Here is a 15,995-nt window from a genome sequence, read left to right on the forward strand (position 1 = left end):
GATTATATACAATCTTTCTCTTTCTTAGACCACAAAATAAATAGGGAGAGTGCAACAAGACAAGGAGATCAATTAAACAACAGTAAACAAAGAAAACGTGGTATTAACCTGATTACCCCCAGTTATTATTTATCTAAATCATTATTCCACATTGATCATCTGGTTGGCTTCTTCAAACCCAAGACGGTATATAGTCAATTAATTTCATTGGAAACATACTTATTGTCCAATATTAGTGGAAATAATACACCTGATTTCATTTTTTTCTATTTTAAAACCAGAAATTATTTAACAATACAAACACTTCAATCTCTAAACCAATTCCCACTGATTAAGGTAATCCCAGTTTCACAGGCTTCACTCCTTTTGAATTAATATACTAAGAGGAATCATTTCAGAGGAAAAAAAAACTTTAGGAGTCATACCCGGAACTCTGGGAAAACAACAATCTCAATATTAATCATCTGTAATAATATTCATTTTGTTCAAATATTTCTTGTCTATTAACATTTTCAAAATCTTAACCGTTTCCTATTCCTGTAGAACTTCATTTGCTGTATCAATTTTTCATTCTCCAAGGATTCGATTAGATTATCCATGTGGCTCACTAATAAGATTATATCTGAAGCAAAATTATTTACTACCACCATTAGGTCCTAGCGCGCCTTCCAGATGATATTCGATGTAACCTCCACGGGAGCCAAAAACTCCAAGCAGATAGCTCTTACGGGTTTAGGAGTGACACCGCCGACACGGGTTCAGCTGTAAATGACTTCCGTTTCAGCATACACTCCTAACTCACTCCTCCACCCCTTTGGGCATGGTGGTTAAATGATTTGAGAGTGATGAAGTTGTTTCCAGGTCCAAGAGCATCGACGCTCCTTCGCTGGTGCTAATCAAAGGACTCATCAACCCAGTCATCTGTGGGCAGCTCGTCACACAGCGGTCCCACACTTGCTGCACAGGGGACAAAACGCTGGTCATCGGCAGCTGACCCCCCATTGTCCCCTTCTTCTCAGTTAAGGCAACTGCAAATGCAAAGAGGAAACTTCAAGTAAACAAAGACAGAACTTCAGAGGACAGCCGGGTCGTTGAGCGTACGAGCCTCAGGTCACCATCTTTCCACTCTCCCTAGTTTGGGACACTTTAAGGGGCATAATTGAATGGAAACGTCTATTTCCGTGGGCGTTTATCTCCAATAACGGGTCGATGAAGGGGCCGACTGAAGCGTATTTTCGAAAAACATGGACGTTTATCTTTTTTTGAGCTGGGCGTTTTTGTTTTTCAGCGATAATGGAAACCGAAAGCGCCCAGCTCAAAAACAAATAACTCCAAGACATTTATTCGTGGGAGGGGCCAGGATTCGTAGTGCACTGGTCCCCCTCACATGCCAGGACACCAACCGGGCACCCTAGGGGGCACTATTACAAAAAAAAACAAAAACAAGGTAAAACAGCTCCCAGGTGCATAGCACCCTTCCCTTGGGTGTTGAGCCCCCCAAATCCCCCTCAAAACCCACTGCCCACAAGTCTACACCATTACTATAGCCCTAATGGGTGAAGGGGGGCACCTACATGTGGGTACAGTGGGTTTGGGGGGGTTGGACGACTAAGCAATAAGCAGCACAATTGTAACAGGTAAGGGGGGATGGGCCTGGGTCCACCTGCCTGAAGTCCTCTGCATCCCCTAATAACTGCTCCAGTGACCTGCATACTGCTGCCAGGTAGGTGGGTATGACATTTGAGGGTGAAAATAAAAAGTTGTGAAACGGCATATTTTGTGGTGGGAGGGGGTTTGTGACCACTGGGGGAGTCAGGGGAGGTCATCCCCGATTCCCTCCAGTGGTCATCTGGTCATTTAGGGCACTTTTTGGGGCCTTATTCGTGGAAAAACAGGGTCCAGGAAAAGTGCCCTAAATTCTCGCTAAAAACGCATATTTTTTTCTCATTATCGGCGAAAGGTGCCCATCTCTGATCGGCCGATAACCACGCCCCAGTTCCGCCTTCACCATGCCTTCGACACGCTCCCATCAACTTTGTCCGCATCCGCGACGGAGTGCAGTTGAAAACGTCCAAATTCGGCTTTTGATTATACCGCTTTATTTATTTTTGTGAGATAAACATCTATCTCCCGATTTGGGTCACAATATAGGCGTTTTTCTATTTCGATTATAAGCAGGTAGCACGAGCCTCAGGTCACCATCTTTCCACTCTCCCTAGTTTGGGACACTTTGTCTGGTTTCTCCTCAGAGGCATGTCTGATATGGGTAACCCTTCAGCATAGCCCCCTAAGTCATTGAAACACGGAAGCCCCTCCACCACTACAAGGTGGTGTCCCTTCGGAGGGGCTGGATCCAGTTCTAGCCTTGTTTGCCTTGTCCTGTCTAGTCTTGTTTGCAATGTCCAGGCCAAGTCTTGCCTGTCTTGTCTCTAGTTCAAGTCCTGCCTGCTTTGTCTTCTGCCAAACCTTGCTTAGTACTTTGCCTAGTGCTGCGCCTAGCCCGAATGACTTGCCTGTCGTAGTCAGACCTGGTTACGGTCCAAGGGCTCACCGTCTCCTTGAAATATGAGACAGCACTAACTGGTTACATGTTTAGTGTTTAAAGATAGGTCTGCTATTTATGTGGCCTATTTTAACTGCTAAACATAGCCAGTTTAGTGCTGAATATCTGCAAACTGTGAATATCCAGAGGAGATGACCAACCTGGAGCCATTCCTGGCCAGTTAAATAGTTTTGAATATCAGCCAGCGAGCTCCTAAATGTATGTTTCTATGTTAGCCTCCTAAATTTGTGCCAAATTTTCAGTCAGACTTAGAGGCCTAACTCTTCAGGTGAAAATTCATAACTTGGAATTTTCACATGAAGAGTTAGGCTTCTAAGTCTTGGAATTCATTTTATTTATTTATTTATGCATTCTGTATCCCACTATTATCCAAAAACCAATTTTGATTCAAAGTGGCTTACAATTTACATTTTGGTGGAGTTATAATCATGCTTAGTAATGTGGAGAGGACATCTGTCATTTGTGTGGTTATTCATAGAGTTTATGAAGAGACAGGTTTTACAAGAAAAGGCGACAATAGTTTTTGTTGTTATTTGTATCGTTTTGGAATTATTTAGTCAATTGTTTTGAGGGTTGATTTGAAAAAGGAAGGTGGATATAGTTTTTGTAGTTAGTTGTAGAATTTTTTGAAGAGGTAGTTTTTCATTTCTTTCCTGAATTGGAGGAGGTTTGAGATGCTTCGTATGGTTTTTGGTATGCTAAACCGTGCTGTGTAGATGGTTTTGTAGGTAGTGTTTCTGCAGTTGGGTATATGTAGAAGTAGGTAGCTTCTGGTTTCTGAGTTTCCATTTCTTGGGGATAACTCGATCATGTCTACCATGTATTCGGGTGCCATTCCAAATAGTATTTTGAAGATTAGGGTACTCACTTTGAAGTGTAGTCGTGTCTTGATTGGTAGCCAATGTAGTTTTTCAAGCAATGGGGATGCTCTCTCGTATTTTGATTTCTTGAAGATCAGTCTTGCTGCCGCGTTTTGGACTGTTTGTAGAGATTTTGGTGTGTTTTCCTTGCACCCTACATATGCTGCATTGTAGTAGTCTACTTGTGATAGTATCATTGATTGGACTAGTATCCTGAATGAATCTCTCAGGAAATAGTCTCTTATTCTTCTCAGTTTCCGTAATGGTCTGAAGCATTTTGATGTCACTGCTGATATTTGATTGTCCAGTGTTAGGTGTTTGTTGAGGATGATTCCTATTATTTTTAGATGTATTTTGATTCTGTATGTTTGTTGGTTGATTTTGAAGTTTTGGAAAGATATGGGATTGTGTGGGCTGGATAGGATCAGGAATTTGGTTTTGTCTCTGTTCAGTTTGAGTTTAAAAGTTGTTGCCCATTTCTCCATGAGGTCTAAGCCTTTTAAAATTTTGTCCAGTACGATGTGATACTGTTGTGAAAAGGTATGAAGATGGTGACATCGTCTGCATATATGAATGGGTTGAAATGCATTAGTTCCAGTTTTTTTGCTGAGTGGTGCCATCATTATATTAAATAGTGTCGGCAATATTGGTGATCCAATTTTATAGCCCTTGATGCAATATCAAAAACGTAGCATATTGCTAATTAAAATACTAGGGCCAATATTCAGCCAATGCAGTGACCAGTTTAAAGTAACCATCTGCATTGGTAGCTAACAATCCATTGATTTAGTCCACTATTAGGGATGGTCACAGATCCAAAATGTTGGATTTGTTTTCAGTTTTGCTTTCATTCTTGGCAGTTGGCGGTGCAGAATATCCAGATAATATAGTGACTGTGCTGGCACTATCTGTTTAAGCCTGCTATTTAATAGGCCTAATCTAAATGAGTAAGTTATCCATTACCATGGGTAGTGAGACTATGCTATAAGAACAGTTACCTGTGTAAGTGTCCTTATAGAATTCTAGTGTAAACCCACATCAATGTGCCAAAATTTAGGTATGAGAATTTACAACAGGTCAATAGCTCATATAAACATTAGCATCTAAATGTGATATTTACACACATAACTTACAGTATTTTTTATTTGGACTATGCCCTAACCATGACCCTCCCTTGTCACACATAGATGCATGTTCCTAGTACTTATAGATGCTATTTCAAAGCTAGCTCAAGTTGTCAAAAACGAATAATAAAGCACCTTAGTCTGATAAAGTACTTTTATTGAAGGTAAACTTCTTGAAAAAGACATGCTTCTCTGCTTGCAGGGAAACCTCAATTATCTAATCAACATCCTTTCAAGAAAAAAAGGCAATCTGCATTACACTAACTAGTTATCAAATGCTGCTGTTTACCATTCATGTGTCAATCAAACCAAAGTTGGAAAGAAAAGAATGAAGATCAGGACCAGACAACAGAAGTGACAAGTGCCTGAACAACAGATTGCTAAACCTAACAAGGCAAAATTGACTTTGTTGCTAACCAGAAGACCGATGCCAACAGAAAAAGGAGAAAGACTTCATTCAAATAAAGATCACATCAAATGATACAGCTTTAAAGATTTCTACAGTTCATGACAAACGTATAACTTACCTGTGTTTTTGTATGGTGCATCTCTGTTCATTTTCTCATAGCAATTGAATTGTGAATCTATTATCTTCTGTCTTACCAAAGCTGGCTCAGTGACTACCGGCTCTACTGTAGGATCACCATAATTTACAGTAGAAGTGAGACTTGGAGCCATTCTCTGCACAGAAAGGAAAATCTATAAATTCAAAGCAATAAATACATGGATAGAGCCAACTCATGTAATTTGAAAAGTCACTTCATTCTGCCTATATCTTTTTATGGGCCATTTTTATTTTCCAAGGTCAAATGTTCTTTATATATAGACCATTTATACATCAGGAATTTTAAACCAAAACTTTTCCTTTCACTCACTGCTATCATGGCTGATCTAGGATTCTGATTGTAGTTTTTCAATTCTAGGACTTCTGCATGTAATTTAAGCTCACCTCATTCATGCACCATATCTGTCCAATTCAGAGTTGAATCCAATGAGGAGGTTTGATTTTATGTTCAATTCATATGACTGTGGGTCTAGGATCCTAGCCATTGTAGATCTTTACAAAATGTTTTTAAGGCAGAAAATTATTTTGGATAAAGGCAACTGTTTGTATTCAGTATAGGATCACTTTATTTGCTATTTCTTTGTCAAGTGTACTACTTGTTTAGCAAGCTGTGTTCCTCTCTTAAGGTCATACTACCCTCTGTCAAGTTCAAGAAGTCTGTTCTGTTCACTCAGCTGTGAATCTGATAGTTTAAAAAGTATTACCGACGCAGAAGCATGAGAATTCTGACCTTTATTATTTCCAAACCAGATCTAATAGTTTTGTGATAAATTATTCCTAAACCTGATCTAATAGTTAATCGATAAATTTTTGAAACAAGCTTAGTATTGGTTTTATGTTATGACTCTTTTGTTTTAATCTATGGATTTCCTTTTGATTGTTATTTCCCAGATATGCCTGGTTTCTTTTTCACTGTAAACTACTAAGAACCGTCAAGGTGGTTGCAGTATAAAAGTATGATTTAGTTTAGATTCTGTATTGAGGGGGGAAAGGATGGGAGGGCTTAGCAGTCTGTTCCTGCTCCTTTGGAAACAGGGCAGGAATCTTCTGCCATGAGTTTTCATTAGCAGCTACTGGTTTGTTATTCCCCCTCCCCTACTTTAAATCCCATCCCCACCCACTTTAGTCCAGTTATTGCATCAGCAGCCCACAGTCAGGACTTTCTTCCTGGAAGTCTACATTCATGGTTCTAGAATATGGCTACTTGATATTGTCTTTACATGATGACTAGGATGGGGATATGAGTGCTGGTTTGTAATAACTTCAGCCTTGGCTGGCTCAGGAATTAGAAGTTCTAATCTGGCAACTAAACCCAAGTCTGCTGCATGGCAGTATAGCAACAATTATAACAAAATACTACATTTTCCTTACACTAGAATGATGCAAAAAAATCAGTGTACTATGATGGAATTATAATGTGGAGGAAAAAGAGCCTCACAGAGCTCCTGGACAATATATCTGTCTATTGGAGCTGAAACGGATCTTAAACTGATCCTCTGTTCATCATTGGCTCTAAAAAAACCTCCAAGAAAACATATTAATCATTGCTCACTAGCAGATTTAACAGAAACATTTTTTACTGTAGTCGCAGATTTAATATTTCCACAATAGTGACAAATATAATGGTTCCATTCAATTGTTACTTCACAAGATATTGGAACTTAGTGCAAAATGAACACTTATCTTCAGCGCTAGAAGACTTCAAACACTCTTCTTAAGGCGCTCCAAGCCAACGTGGCCAGCGTTTCGTAAAAAACTGCTTCAGGGCTTAGGTAGCGCTAGTCTTCTAAAAAAGAAATTCAAATTATTCATCACTATAATTGTGAAACAATATTCAACTGATTTTAACAAACTTGCCCACTCACATGAAAACCGCTGTAGCGGTAGTCTCTTGCACTCGACATTGCGATTCCTTCAAAATGGCTCCGATTTATACTGAATGATGTCAGGCGCTGTGCCGTGGATTAACCAATAACCATATAGCAATACTTAAAGTTTTAAAGGTGTACTGCCACTCACGGCAATTTAAAAGAAATGGCACCATTCAACTTTTGAATTGAGCCCTGCAGGTTCCAAAGAATGCAATCGGTAAATCCACCTCTGCTCAAGTTGTAGCAACAGACGTCAGAGATCTCCTCCTCTCGGAGACTTCCGAACACTTTGCAAAATGACACATTTAAAATCTTTAAATTTATGTAATTTTTGTTTGCAATGCGTGACCAATGGCGAACCAATCTTTTCAGTGTGTATCGCACTCCTGTGCTCAATTAACCATGTGGTTAACATCCGAGATGTCTGTCCTACATAAATTTTGTTGCAGGGACATCTTAAAGTATATATTACGTTCTCTGACGTGCAGGTTGACAACGATGTTAATTTATAGATCTTATGGTCAACTGGATTAACAAAAATCATAGTTTCATCCATGATGTCACAAAAACTACAGTTACCACATTTAAAGTGCCCATAGGCATTAGATGTCTTAGTAGAATCGTCAATGGGGAGCACTGCTGGGCATAAAGATTCTTTCAAGTTTCTGCCTCTGTTATATGCTATTCGTACACGAGACCCCCTGAAGATGGAATGTGATTGAATTAAAGGCCAATATTTCTTAATACTTTTAACTACTTGAGGTGTACTTGCAGTATATTGTGTCACAAAAGTAAAAACATCTTCCTCTACATCCATCGGGGTAACTCTAGGCATTAAAAGTGATTCTCTATGATTAAATTTCGCTCTTCAATATGCTGTGTGTACGACTTGTTTAGGGTATCCCCGTCAAAGTAATCTAGCAGTCAAATCTTTTGATTGATGTCGAAATTCATGGTCATCTGAACAGACCCTACGATATCTTAGAAACTGTGAAAAGGGTAAACTGTTCTTGAGTGTACTAGGATGACAGCTGCCATAAGCAAGAAAAGTGTTCCTATCTGTTGTCTTGTGAAAAACTGTAGTCTTAAAATTTTTCCCGGTATTTAAAACTTGAACATCAAGAAATGAAATACTACTTGGATTTGCATGCATGACAAACTGAATACGTGGATGGCATTGATTTAAATCTTCTACAAATTGAGTTAATGTGTTGATGTCTCCATTCCATAATAGAAAGATATCGTCAATATATCTTACCCATAAACTGACCTTATCATATGCACGTAAGGTATAAACATATTTCAATTCAAATGCTCTCATAAATAAATTTGCTACTGAGGGAGCCATCGTGGCTCCCATCGCAACGCCCGATATCTGTTGGAAAATAGTGTCTTCAAATTGAAAATAATTCTTTTTCATGGCTAACATGGCTAGAGATATGATGAAAGAGGTAGTAACTCTACTAGATCTTCTTTTGTCTAGAAAGACTTTCAATACTTCTAGTGCCTCACCTTGTGGAATGACAGTATATAATGAAGTGACGTCTAAAGTAGCCATCAAAGATTTCTCTGCAAGGTGACTATTGGCTTCTAATTTCTGTAGAAACTCTGTTGTGTCCTTTATATACGATTCACCTTCTATGACAAATGGTTGCAAAAAACAGTCAACAAACATAGAGAGCGGCTCCAAAACGGAGCCTCTGCTGGAAATAATTGGTCTTGCCGTGAGTGGCAGTACACCTTTAAAGCTTTAAGTATTGCTATATGGTGATAGCTACAGCGGTTTTCATGTGAGTGGGCGAGTTTGTTAAAATCAGTTGAATATTGTTTCACAATTATAGTGATGAATAATTTGAATTTCTTTTTTAGAAGACTAGCGCTACCTAAGCCCTGAAGCAGTTTTTTACGAAACGCTGGCCACGTTGGCTTGGAGCGCCTTAAGAAGAGTGTTTGAAGTCTTCTAGCGCTGAAGATAAGTGTTCATTTTGCACTAAGTTCCAATATCTTGTGAAGTAACAATTGAATGGAACCATTATATTTGTCACTATTGTGGAAATATTAAATCTGCCACTACAGTAAAAAATTTTTCTGTTAAATCTGCTAGTGAGCAATGATTAATATGTTTTCTTGGAGGTTTTTTTTAGAGCCAATGATGAACAGAGGATCAGTTTAAGATCCGTTTCAGCTCCAATAGACAGATATATTGTCCAGGAGCTCTGTGAGGCTCTTTTTCCTCCACACTGATTTTTTTTGCATCATTCTAGTGTAAGGAAAATGTAGTATTTTGTTATTATTTTTTGCAAGTAAATTTTTCCATACCTTGTAGGTTGTTTTTTAGTATAGCAACAATGCCACTGAGCCACAAAGCCTTCCTCTTTTGTTTACTATTTTCATGGAAATAGGAAAGGTTTTTCTGACATTTAACCAAGTGGCAATGACAATATCCAAGAGACATGAAAAACACTTTTTAGTCCTATGTTATATTTATAATTTTGTTTCCATATGTATTACCTGGACAAAATATAGGATTGGGCTATAATTAGTATTACTAGGAGTTAGAAAGATAATTTTTCATCAATTCATATGCATTACTTAGCAAAAGAATGTTTGTTTTAAATTAGTATATCCCATCCATTTGGCAGGTTTTCCACTATTAACTTCTGGGTTCAATTCCCGCTGCAGTTCCTTGTGACCTTGGGCAAGTCCCTTAACTCTCCATTGTCCCAGGTACAAAGACTTAGATTGTGAGTCTTCTAAGGACAGAAAAAGTACCTGCATACAATGTTTGCAGCACTGCATACATCTAGTAGCGTTATAGAAATGATTAGTAGTACATTTTGAATATGTACAACAAACTATAAGAGCAATTCTACAACTGGGCACCTCTATTTAGATGTGCCAAGGATATGTGGAAGAAACTTATTCTGTAAGGGAACCTGGGCACCCAAATTCTATTATAGAATTCTAATATAATCTGGTATTGGTGCACCTAACATTATATGTCCACAGTTATACCAGCTAACAATAGCGCTCCCCAGTCATTCCTCCCCACCACTGTCGTAGAGGACCCCGCTGATGTCATGCAGGAGCCCACGCAGGCCTCGCGCTGCCACACCCAGGTCACCATGACAGATCCATCATTGCCATCTCAGTTGAGTTCTGTCTTATTTTTCAGTTGAATTGGTTAAGTGACTCAGAACAGCTTTAATTTTAGAGATACACTGTGGCATTTGTTTTATTACTACTATTTACTTGTGCTAGCGCTGTTTTAAGGAACTCGTTTTCCTTTTTCACATTAGCCTTGAAAGCAAATGAGTATCATGACCCCTGAGGCTGGCTTTGTTACACCAAAACACGGCCCGTGTCGGGTCTATGTGAATAAAGGACTCTAGATTATTCTAGTCTAGGAGGCGCTGCTGTACTTTCTTCTGCTACAGTTATACCAGTCATAACTGCAGGCACCTAAATGTGGCAAGAATACACAGTAGTCTGTAATTTACATGTGTAACTTGGAGCCCTGTCTGTGTACATCCTCCTTGCAAATAAGCGCTATGCTGCTTAATTGGGTATTTGTAGAAAAGGCACTTTGACACCCAGCTTGTACTTTTGTGTGTAAGTATATTTTACTTGCCTATGTGCTAGTATTCTAGGTCAATGGCTCTCAATACAGTCCTCAGGACACACCCAGCCAATTAGGATATCTGCAGTGAATATGTATAACATAAATTTACGTCGAACTAGCAAATTGATCTCATGCATATTCATTGTGTATATTCTGAAAACCTGACTGACTTGAAGGCTCATTTTCAAAAGAGAAAAAAGTTTAAAAAGTGGCACAAAGTAATATTTGGACGTTTTGCTTATCAAAACATTGAAATTGCTATGTTAAAAACACATTTTCTAAACATTTTTGTATGCTGTTCATCCGCAGTGCATTCAAATCACAAAGGGTTATGTTGGAGGCGTGTTAAGGGAAGGATTTGGGTGTTCCCCAACACTTGGATGTTTTTCTGCCAAAATGGAACAAAACAAAAACATCCAGGACAAAAACTAAGAAATTAATGACTAAGCCACAAAACAGTGCCTAATTGACCAGGTGGCCACTGGATGAATAAAGGAATGACCCCCCTTACTCCTCCAGTGGTCACTGACCCCCCCCCCCCATGAAAGAAACAGTACATATCAGCCTCTATTACAGCTTCAGATGTTATGGCCAATCCTATTAGAGCAGCAAGCAGGTCCATGGAATAGCCAAATGGTCAGTACAGTGCACTGTAGAGAAGGGGGCCCATGCCCATGACGATATCTCACTCTAACTATTACACTTGTGGTTGAATGTATCAGGCCTACAAAACCCACCAAAAACCTACTGTATCTAAATCAGTATTTAGATATTTATAGTGCATGAATGTAAAAAAAAAAAAAAAAAACAATTTTCCAAAGCTGGGATATAAACATCTAAAGCTGAAGAATATCCCTATGGCAAGAGAGTGTGGCTTGAGTGTGTTGTGAGCAGGACTAGGGTGGGCCCAAGATATGTACATTCATACCCCATTTCAGAAGGGGAATGTACATCTATGTCCAAGATGATAGCTGGATGGATTAGGGGAGGTCACCTCATTAATCCCCAGTGTTTGATGTCTTCTCTACCCGCCCACCCCCGAAAATGAAAATGGCAAGGGATACTGGACTCTGTGACAGCTTTGGGACAAATGAATGTTTATGTTTCAAAAATGGCTGGCATAAGCATTTATGTTCATGTACTACCACAGAAACATTCATTTTCCTGCATTGCCCTATTGAAATGATAGAAAAATGGACATCTAAAATAGACATTCTTGCCACATATAGCCAGTGCATAAACATCCATTTTTCTATGTGTTTTAGAGCAGGCTCTAAATCACTGTTCTAAGATTCTAGCGGACCTGAATATCTGAAGTCTCATTTGTACATCCTTTCTAAAATGCCACTGTAGATATCCCAAGGGGTTGATATTAAAGTGATTTAACTGGGCAGGAAAGCCTCCTACCTGGCTGTATTGCCTTTCAAGACTAGCGGCACTTAGCCAGATAGTGCTGCTGAGTATCAGCACCAGCCATTCCCGTACTGTCTTGTTAGTGCAGGGGAGGTCCATGGCAGTGGCATTCCTGGCCTGGATGGCACCCGGGGCGGAGCGCCGATGCGCCCCCCCCCCCCGGGTGTAGCGCGCCCCCCCCGCTAAATGACACCTTCCCCCCTCTGGCGAAATGGCACCCCCCTGGGTGCACGCTGCTGGGGGGGGTGCCATGGCGTACGCCTGCTCCGAGTTCGCTAAACTTCGCTTCGCTGCAGCTCTCTCTGCCCTGAAACAGGAAGTAACCTGTTCTGGGGCAGAGGGAGCTGCAGTGAACGAGCGACGAAGTTTAGCGAACTCAGAGCAGGCGTGCGCCGCGGCACCCCCCAGCAGCGTGCACCCGGGGCGGACCGCCCCCACGCCCCCCCCCTTGGTACGCCACTGGTCCATGGGTGGAGCCTGAGCAGAATCAGTACTTAACCAGTTAGCAGTGATATTGAGTCTGCTAACCAACTCAGCAAGAGGATATAATTAGGATAAGAAACAGGATGAATATATGCCGGCACCTGGTTAACTTCCGGGTGACCACACATATCCGGACATTTGAAAAAACACTGACTTCTGTGGGTTGAACATTACTCCCTAAATTTTCAATTATTTTATAATTTTGTATAATATTCTATTTTGGCTCTATACCCCAGCATTCTAGTCAGTAAAAGTCCAAATTAAATGAATGCACTTGGTATGATCAATTAAACAGTAAAAATAAATAGTTTATCTAAAAAATGTCAATGTTTTACATTTATGTTATTGGATTTTATACTTTCTGTAAACCACTTTTAATAATGGTTAATCCTGGAATGGAGTATAGAAATTAGCTAAATAAAACAAACAAACAAAGACAGAAACAAAGCCCTGCTTCCTAAGACTCACCATGTCCATAATCCTCATTCTGTCTACCTTTGTAAGAACTATAATTTTGTTTTTCTTTATTTTGTTACATAATTAATGCTGCACATAGTATAAGATTGTCACAGTGCTCAGTTTGTAGCTATTTTATTTATTTCAGCACTTGATATACCACAAGTGATCCCTGAGGTGACGTGGAGGCATATTTTCATAGCACTTAGACTTGCAAAGTTACATAGAGGGGCATTTTCGAAAGAAACATCTAAGTTTGGATTTGGACGTCTTTGTAAAACATCTAAATCTGAGGGCGGGGAAAACCGTATTTTCGAAAAAAGATGGACGTCCATCTTTTGTTTCAAAAATGCCAAGGATGTCCTTGAATTTGGACATGGATTTCTTTGGTTTCGAAAATCGCCGAAAGTCAAAAGACGTCCATGTCAAAAACTTCCAAATGCAAGCCATTTGGACGTGGGAGGAGCCAGCATTTCTAATGCACTGGTCCCCCTGACCTGCCAGGACACCAACCAGGCACCCTAGGGGGCACTGCAGTGGACTTCATAAAATGCTCCCAGGTACATAGCTCCCTTACCTTGTGTGCTGAGCCACCCAAAACCCACTACCCACAACTGTACACCATTATGATAGCCCTTACAGGTGAAGGGGGCACCTATATGTGGGTACAGTGGGTTTCTGGTGGGTTTTGGAAGGCTCGCTGTTTCCTCCACAAATGTAACTGGTAGGAGGGGTATGGGCCTGGGTCCACCTGTCTGAAGTGCACTGCACCCACTAAAACTGCTCCAGGGACCTGCATGCGCTGTCATGGACCTGAGTATGACATCTGAGGCTGGCATAGAGGCTGACATGAAATATTTTAAAAGATGTTTTTTGAGGGTGGGAGGGGGTTAGTGACCACTGGGGGAGTAATATGTCGAAAGATGAACATCCATCTCTTTCAAAAATGAGCCTGATAGTAACCTACAGAACTTATAAGTCTAAGTGCTTTTGAAAATGAACCCTTATGTGATTTACAATTTTTATTACAGGTACTTTGAGCTGTCCCTAATGGGCTCACAGTCTAAGTTATATATTGTACCTGGAGCAATGGAGGGCTAAGTGATTTGCCCAGGGGCACATGAAGCTACAGAGGGCATTGAACCTGGTTCCCCCAGATCTCAAACCACTGATGACCATCAGGCAGTAGCAGGAATTAAACCCAGTTCCCCAGGTCCACAACCCAATGCACTAACCATTAAGCCACTCCTCCACTAGGGATAGGTTGTCATTTACAATGACATATCCCATGTTGTTGCATGTCATTAATGAATGAAAATGAGTAGGAAAAAAACACATTTTGTGTGTTTTATTTGCTGATAATAGTATGCAGTTTTTTTTTTTAAAGAGTACACACTATTTGCAAAGAGGGCAGTGGAACCCAGGCACGAGTGGTACCCCTCTGCTCCAGCCCAGTACTTCGCTGGGTTCTAAAATGGCCACCGTGACCCCTAGCAGTAGTTTTGTGATAACACTGCTAGGCGGCATCCGTCCATATAAGGAAATGTCTCCCCTAATGCTACTTCAACCCCACCTTCTACAGGGAGTGTAAAACTGTACAAAATGGCTCTGCATACTTACATTTATCAGCAGTAGACAGTCTTATGTGGATAATGCACTGCTTTATCCATTGACACGCCTTTTAAGATTGGCCTTAGAAGGGGCAAACACTTTATGAAACTGTTTAATTATAAAATATTTATCCTAATTCATTTAGTGGTCCTTTTACTAAGCTGTGGGAAAAAGGTCCTTGCACTAGTGTTGGGGGCTGTTTTTCCCACGTGCTAGGGCCCTTTTTACTGCAGTGGGTACCACAGAACTCTTACCGCATGGCCATGCGGCAGGGAACCCTTACCACCACCCACTGAAATGGCAATAAGGGCTCCCACGCTAACCCGGCAGTAACCGGTCAGCGCGTGGTGTTCCCGATTACCACTGGGTTACCGCCATGCAAGCCATTTCTGGGAGTTTTCCATTTCCCCCGGAAATAGCGAACGCTCAGGGCTCTGTGAAAGGGCCCCTTAGATATTTACCTGATATCAGACACATTTCAATTAAGTGCTTCTTCCCAAGAAAACCTCTGAAGAAATGATGTCTCGTGTAGCAGTTTAGCAGCCGTACATATGATGTCACTCCTACAAGTCCAAGTAAATGACGTCATACATACGACCACCAAGCCACCACGCAATATATGATCCTGGTGAAGCCTTCTCTTGATATGACCCTTAGACAGGTCTATCACAATAGCCAGAATAGACCGTTAAGGATGCCAGTAGTCTCTGTATAAGTAGATGTAATTTGAGAATGCAGCCTGGAGAAAACATAAGCAATCTCAGTTTCCTGGCCCTCCATCATTTTACCTACTTCTGTGCTATATACAAACTTCTCATTAAAAATAAGAAATCATGCTAATATTCACTGTCAGTTTTGAAAAAGGGGGCACTTTTTCCTAAATTACTTGTAGTCTTGTATAATGTAGGTAACAGGTTTCATGATAAAGAACCATTTTTTTACTACAAACTAATGTACAAATCTGCAATGTACTGCCTCAAATAACAGCAAGCATTGCACATTCCAGTACAAATCATAGGTTCAAATATAACATAAGTTATACAGCATAATATAGTATAAGGTAAATATAAGGAATTACTAATGTTTAATTTTTTATAAACATATTATTTATGTATATTTATTTATTTGAATATTTATCATGTCCAGATATTAGTCTCAGGATTAAGCATTTACACTAATAGAATTAAAAACATAAAAACAATATAAACCTAAAGATAATCCTCCTCCCACCCTGCGCAATAATACATTTCTATAGATAAAAAATAAACCACAAACAAAGGAACTTTAAAAACAGTAACCCTACCTCCTTATCAGTCAGCATGGGTTCAGCAAAGGGAAGTCTTGGTTCACCAATTTGCTTCATTTCTTTGAAGGCGTGAATAAACATGTGGATAAATTTGAACTGGTAGATGTAGTGTATCTAGATT

At 40.0% G+C, this 15,995-nt stretch overlaps 1 protein-coding gene across 2 annotated transcripts in view; it reads right to left on the reverse strand.

Moving 5' to 3' along the window:
- Positions 1-15,995, reverse strand: part of CALCR (calcitonin receptor) — a 414,614-nt gene that overhangs the window by 291,071 nt on the left and 107,548 nt on the right. The window contains exon 3 of one of the 2 annotated variants that reach the window (XM_030200551.1): positions 5,075-5,228. In XM_030200551.1, coding sequence (XP_030056411.1) covers positions 5,075-5,228 — 154 coding nt within the window. Of the gene's footprint in view, positions 1-5,074; positions 5,247-15,995 lie in introns of both variants that reach the window. The other variant, XM_030200543.1, reaches the window with a different exon arrangement.

This window comes from Microcaecilia unicolor, chromosome 1, assembly GCF_901765095.1.
Source record: "Microcaecilia unicolor chromosome 1, aMicUni1.1, whole genome shotgun sequence".
Lineage (NCBI taxonomy): Eukaryota > Metazoa > Chordata > Amphibia > Gymnophiona > Siphonopidae > Microcaecilia > Microcaecilia unicolor.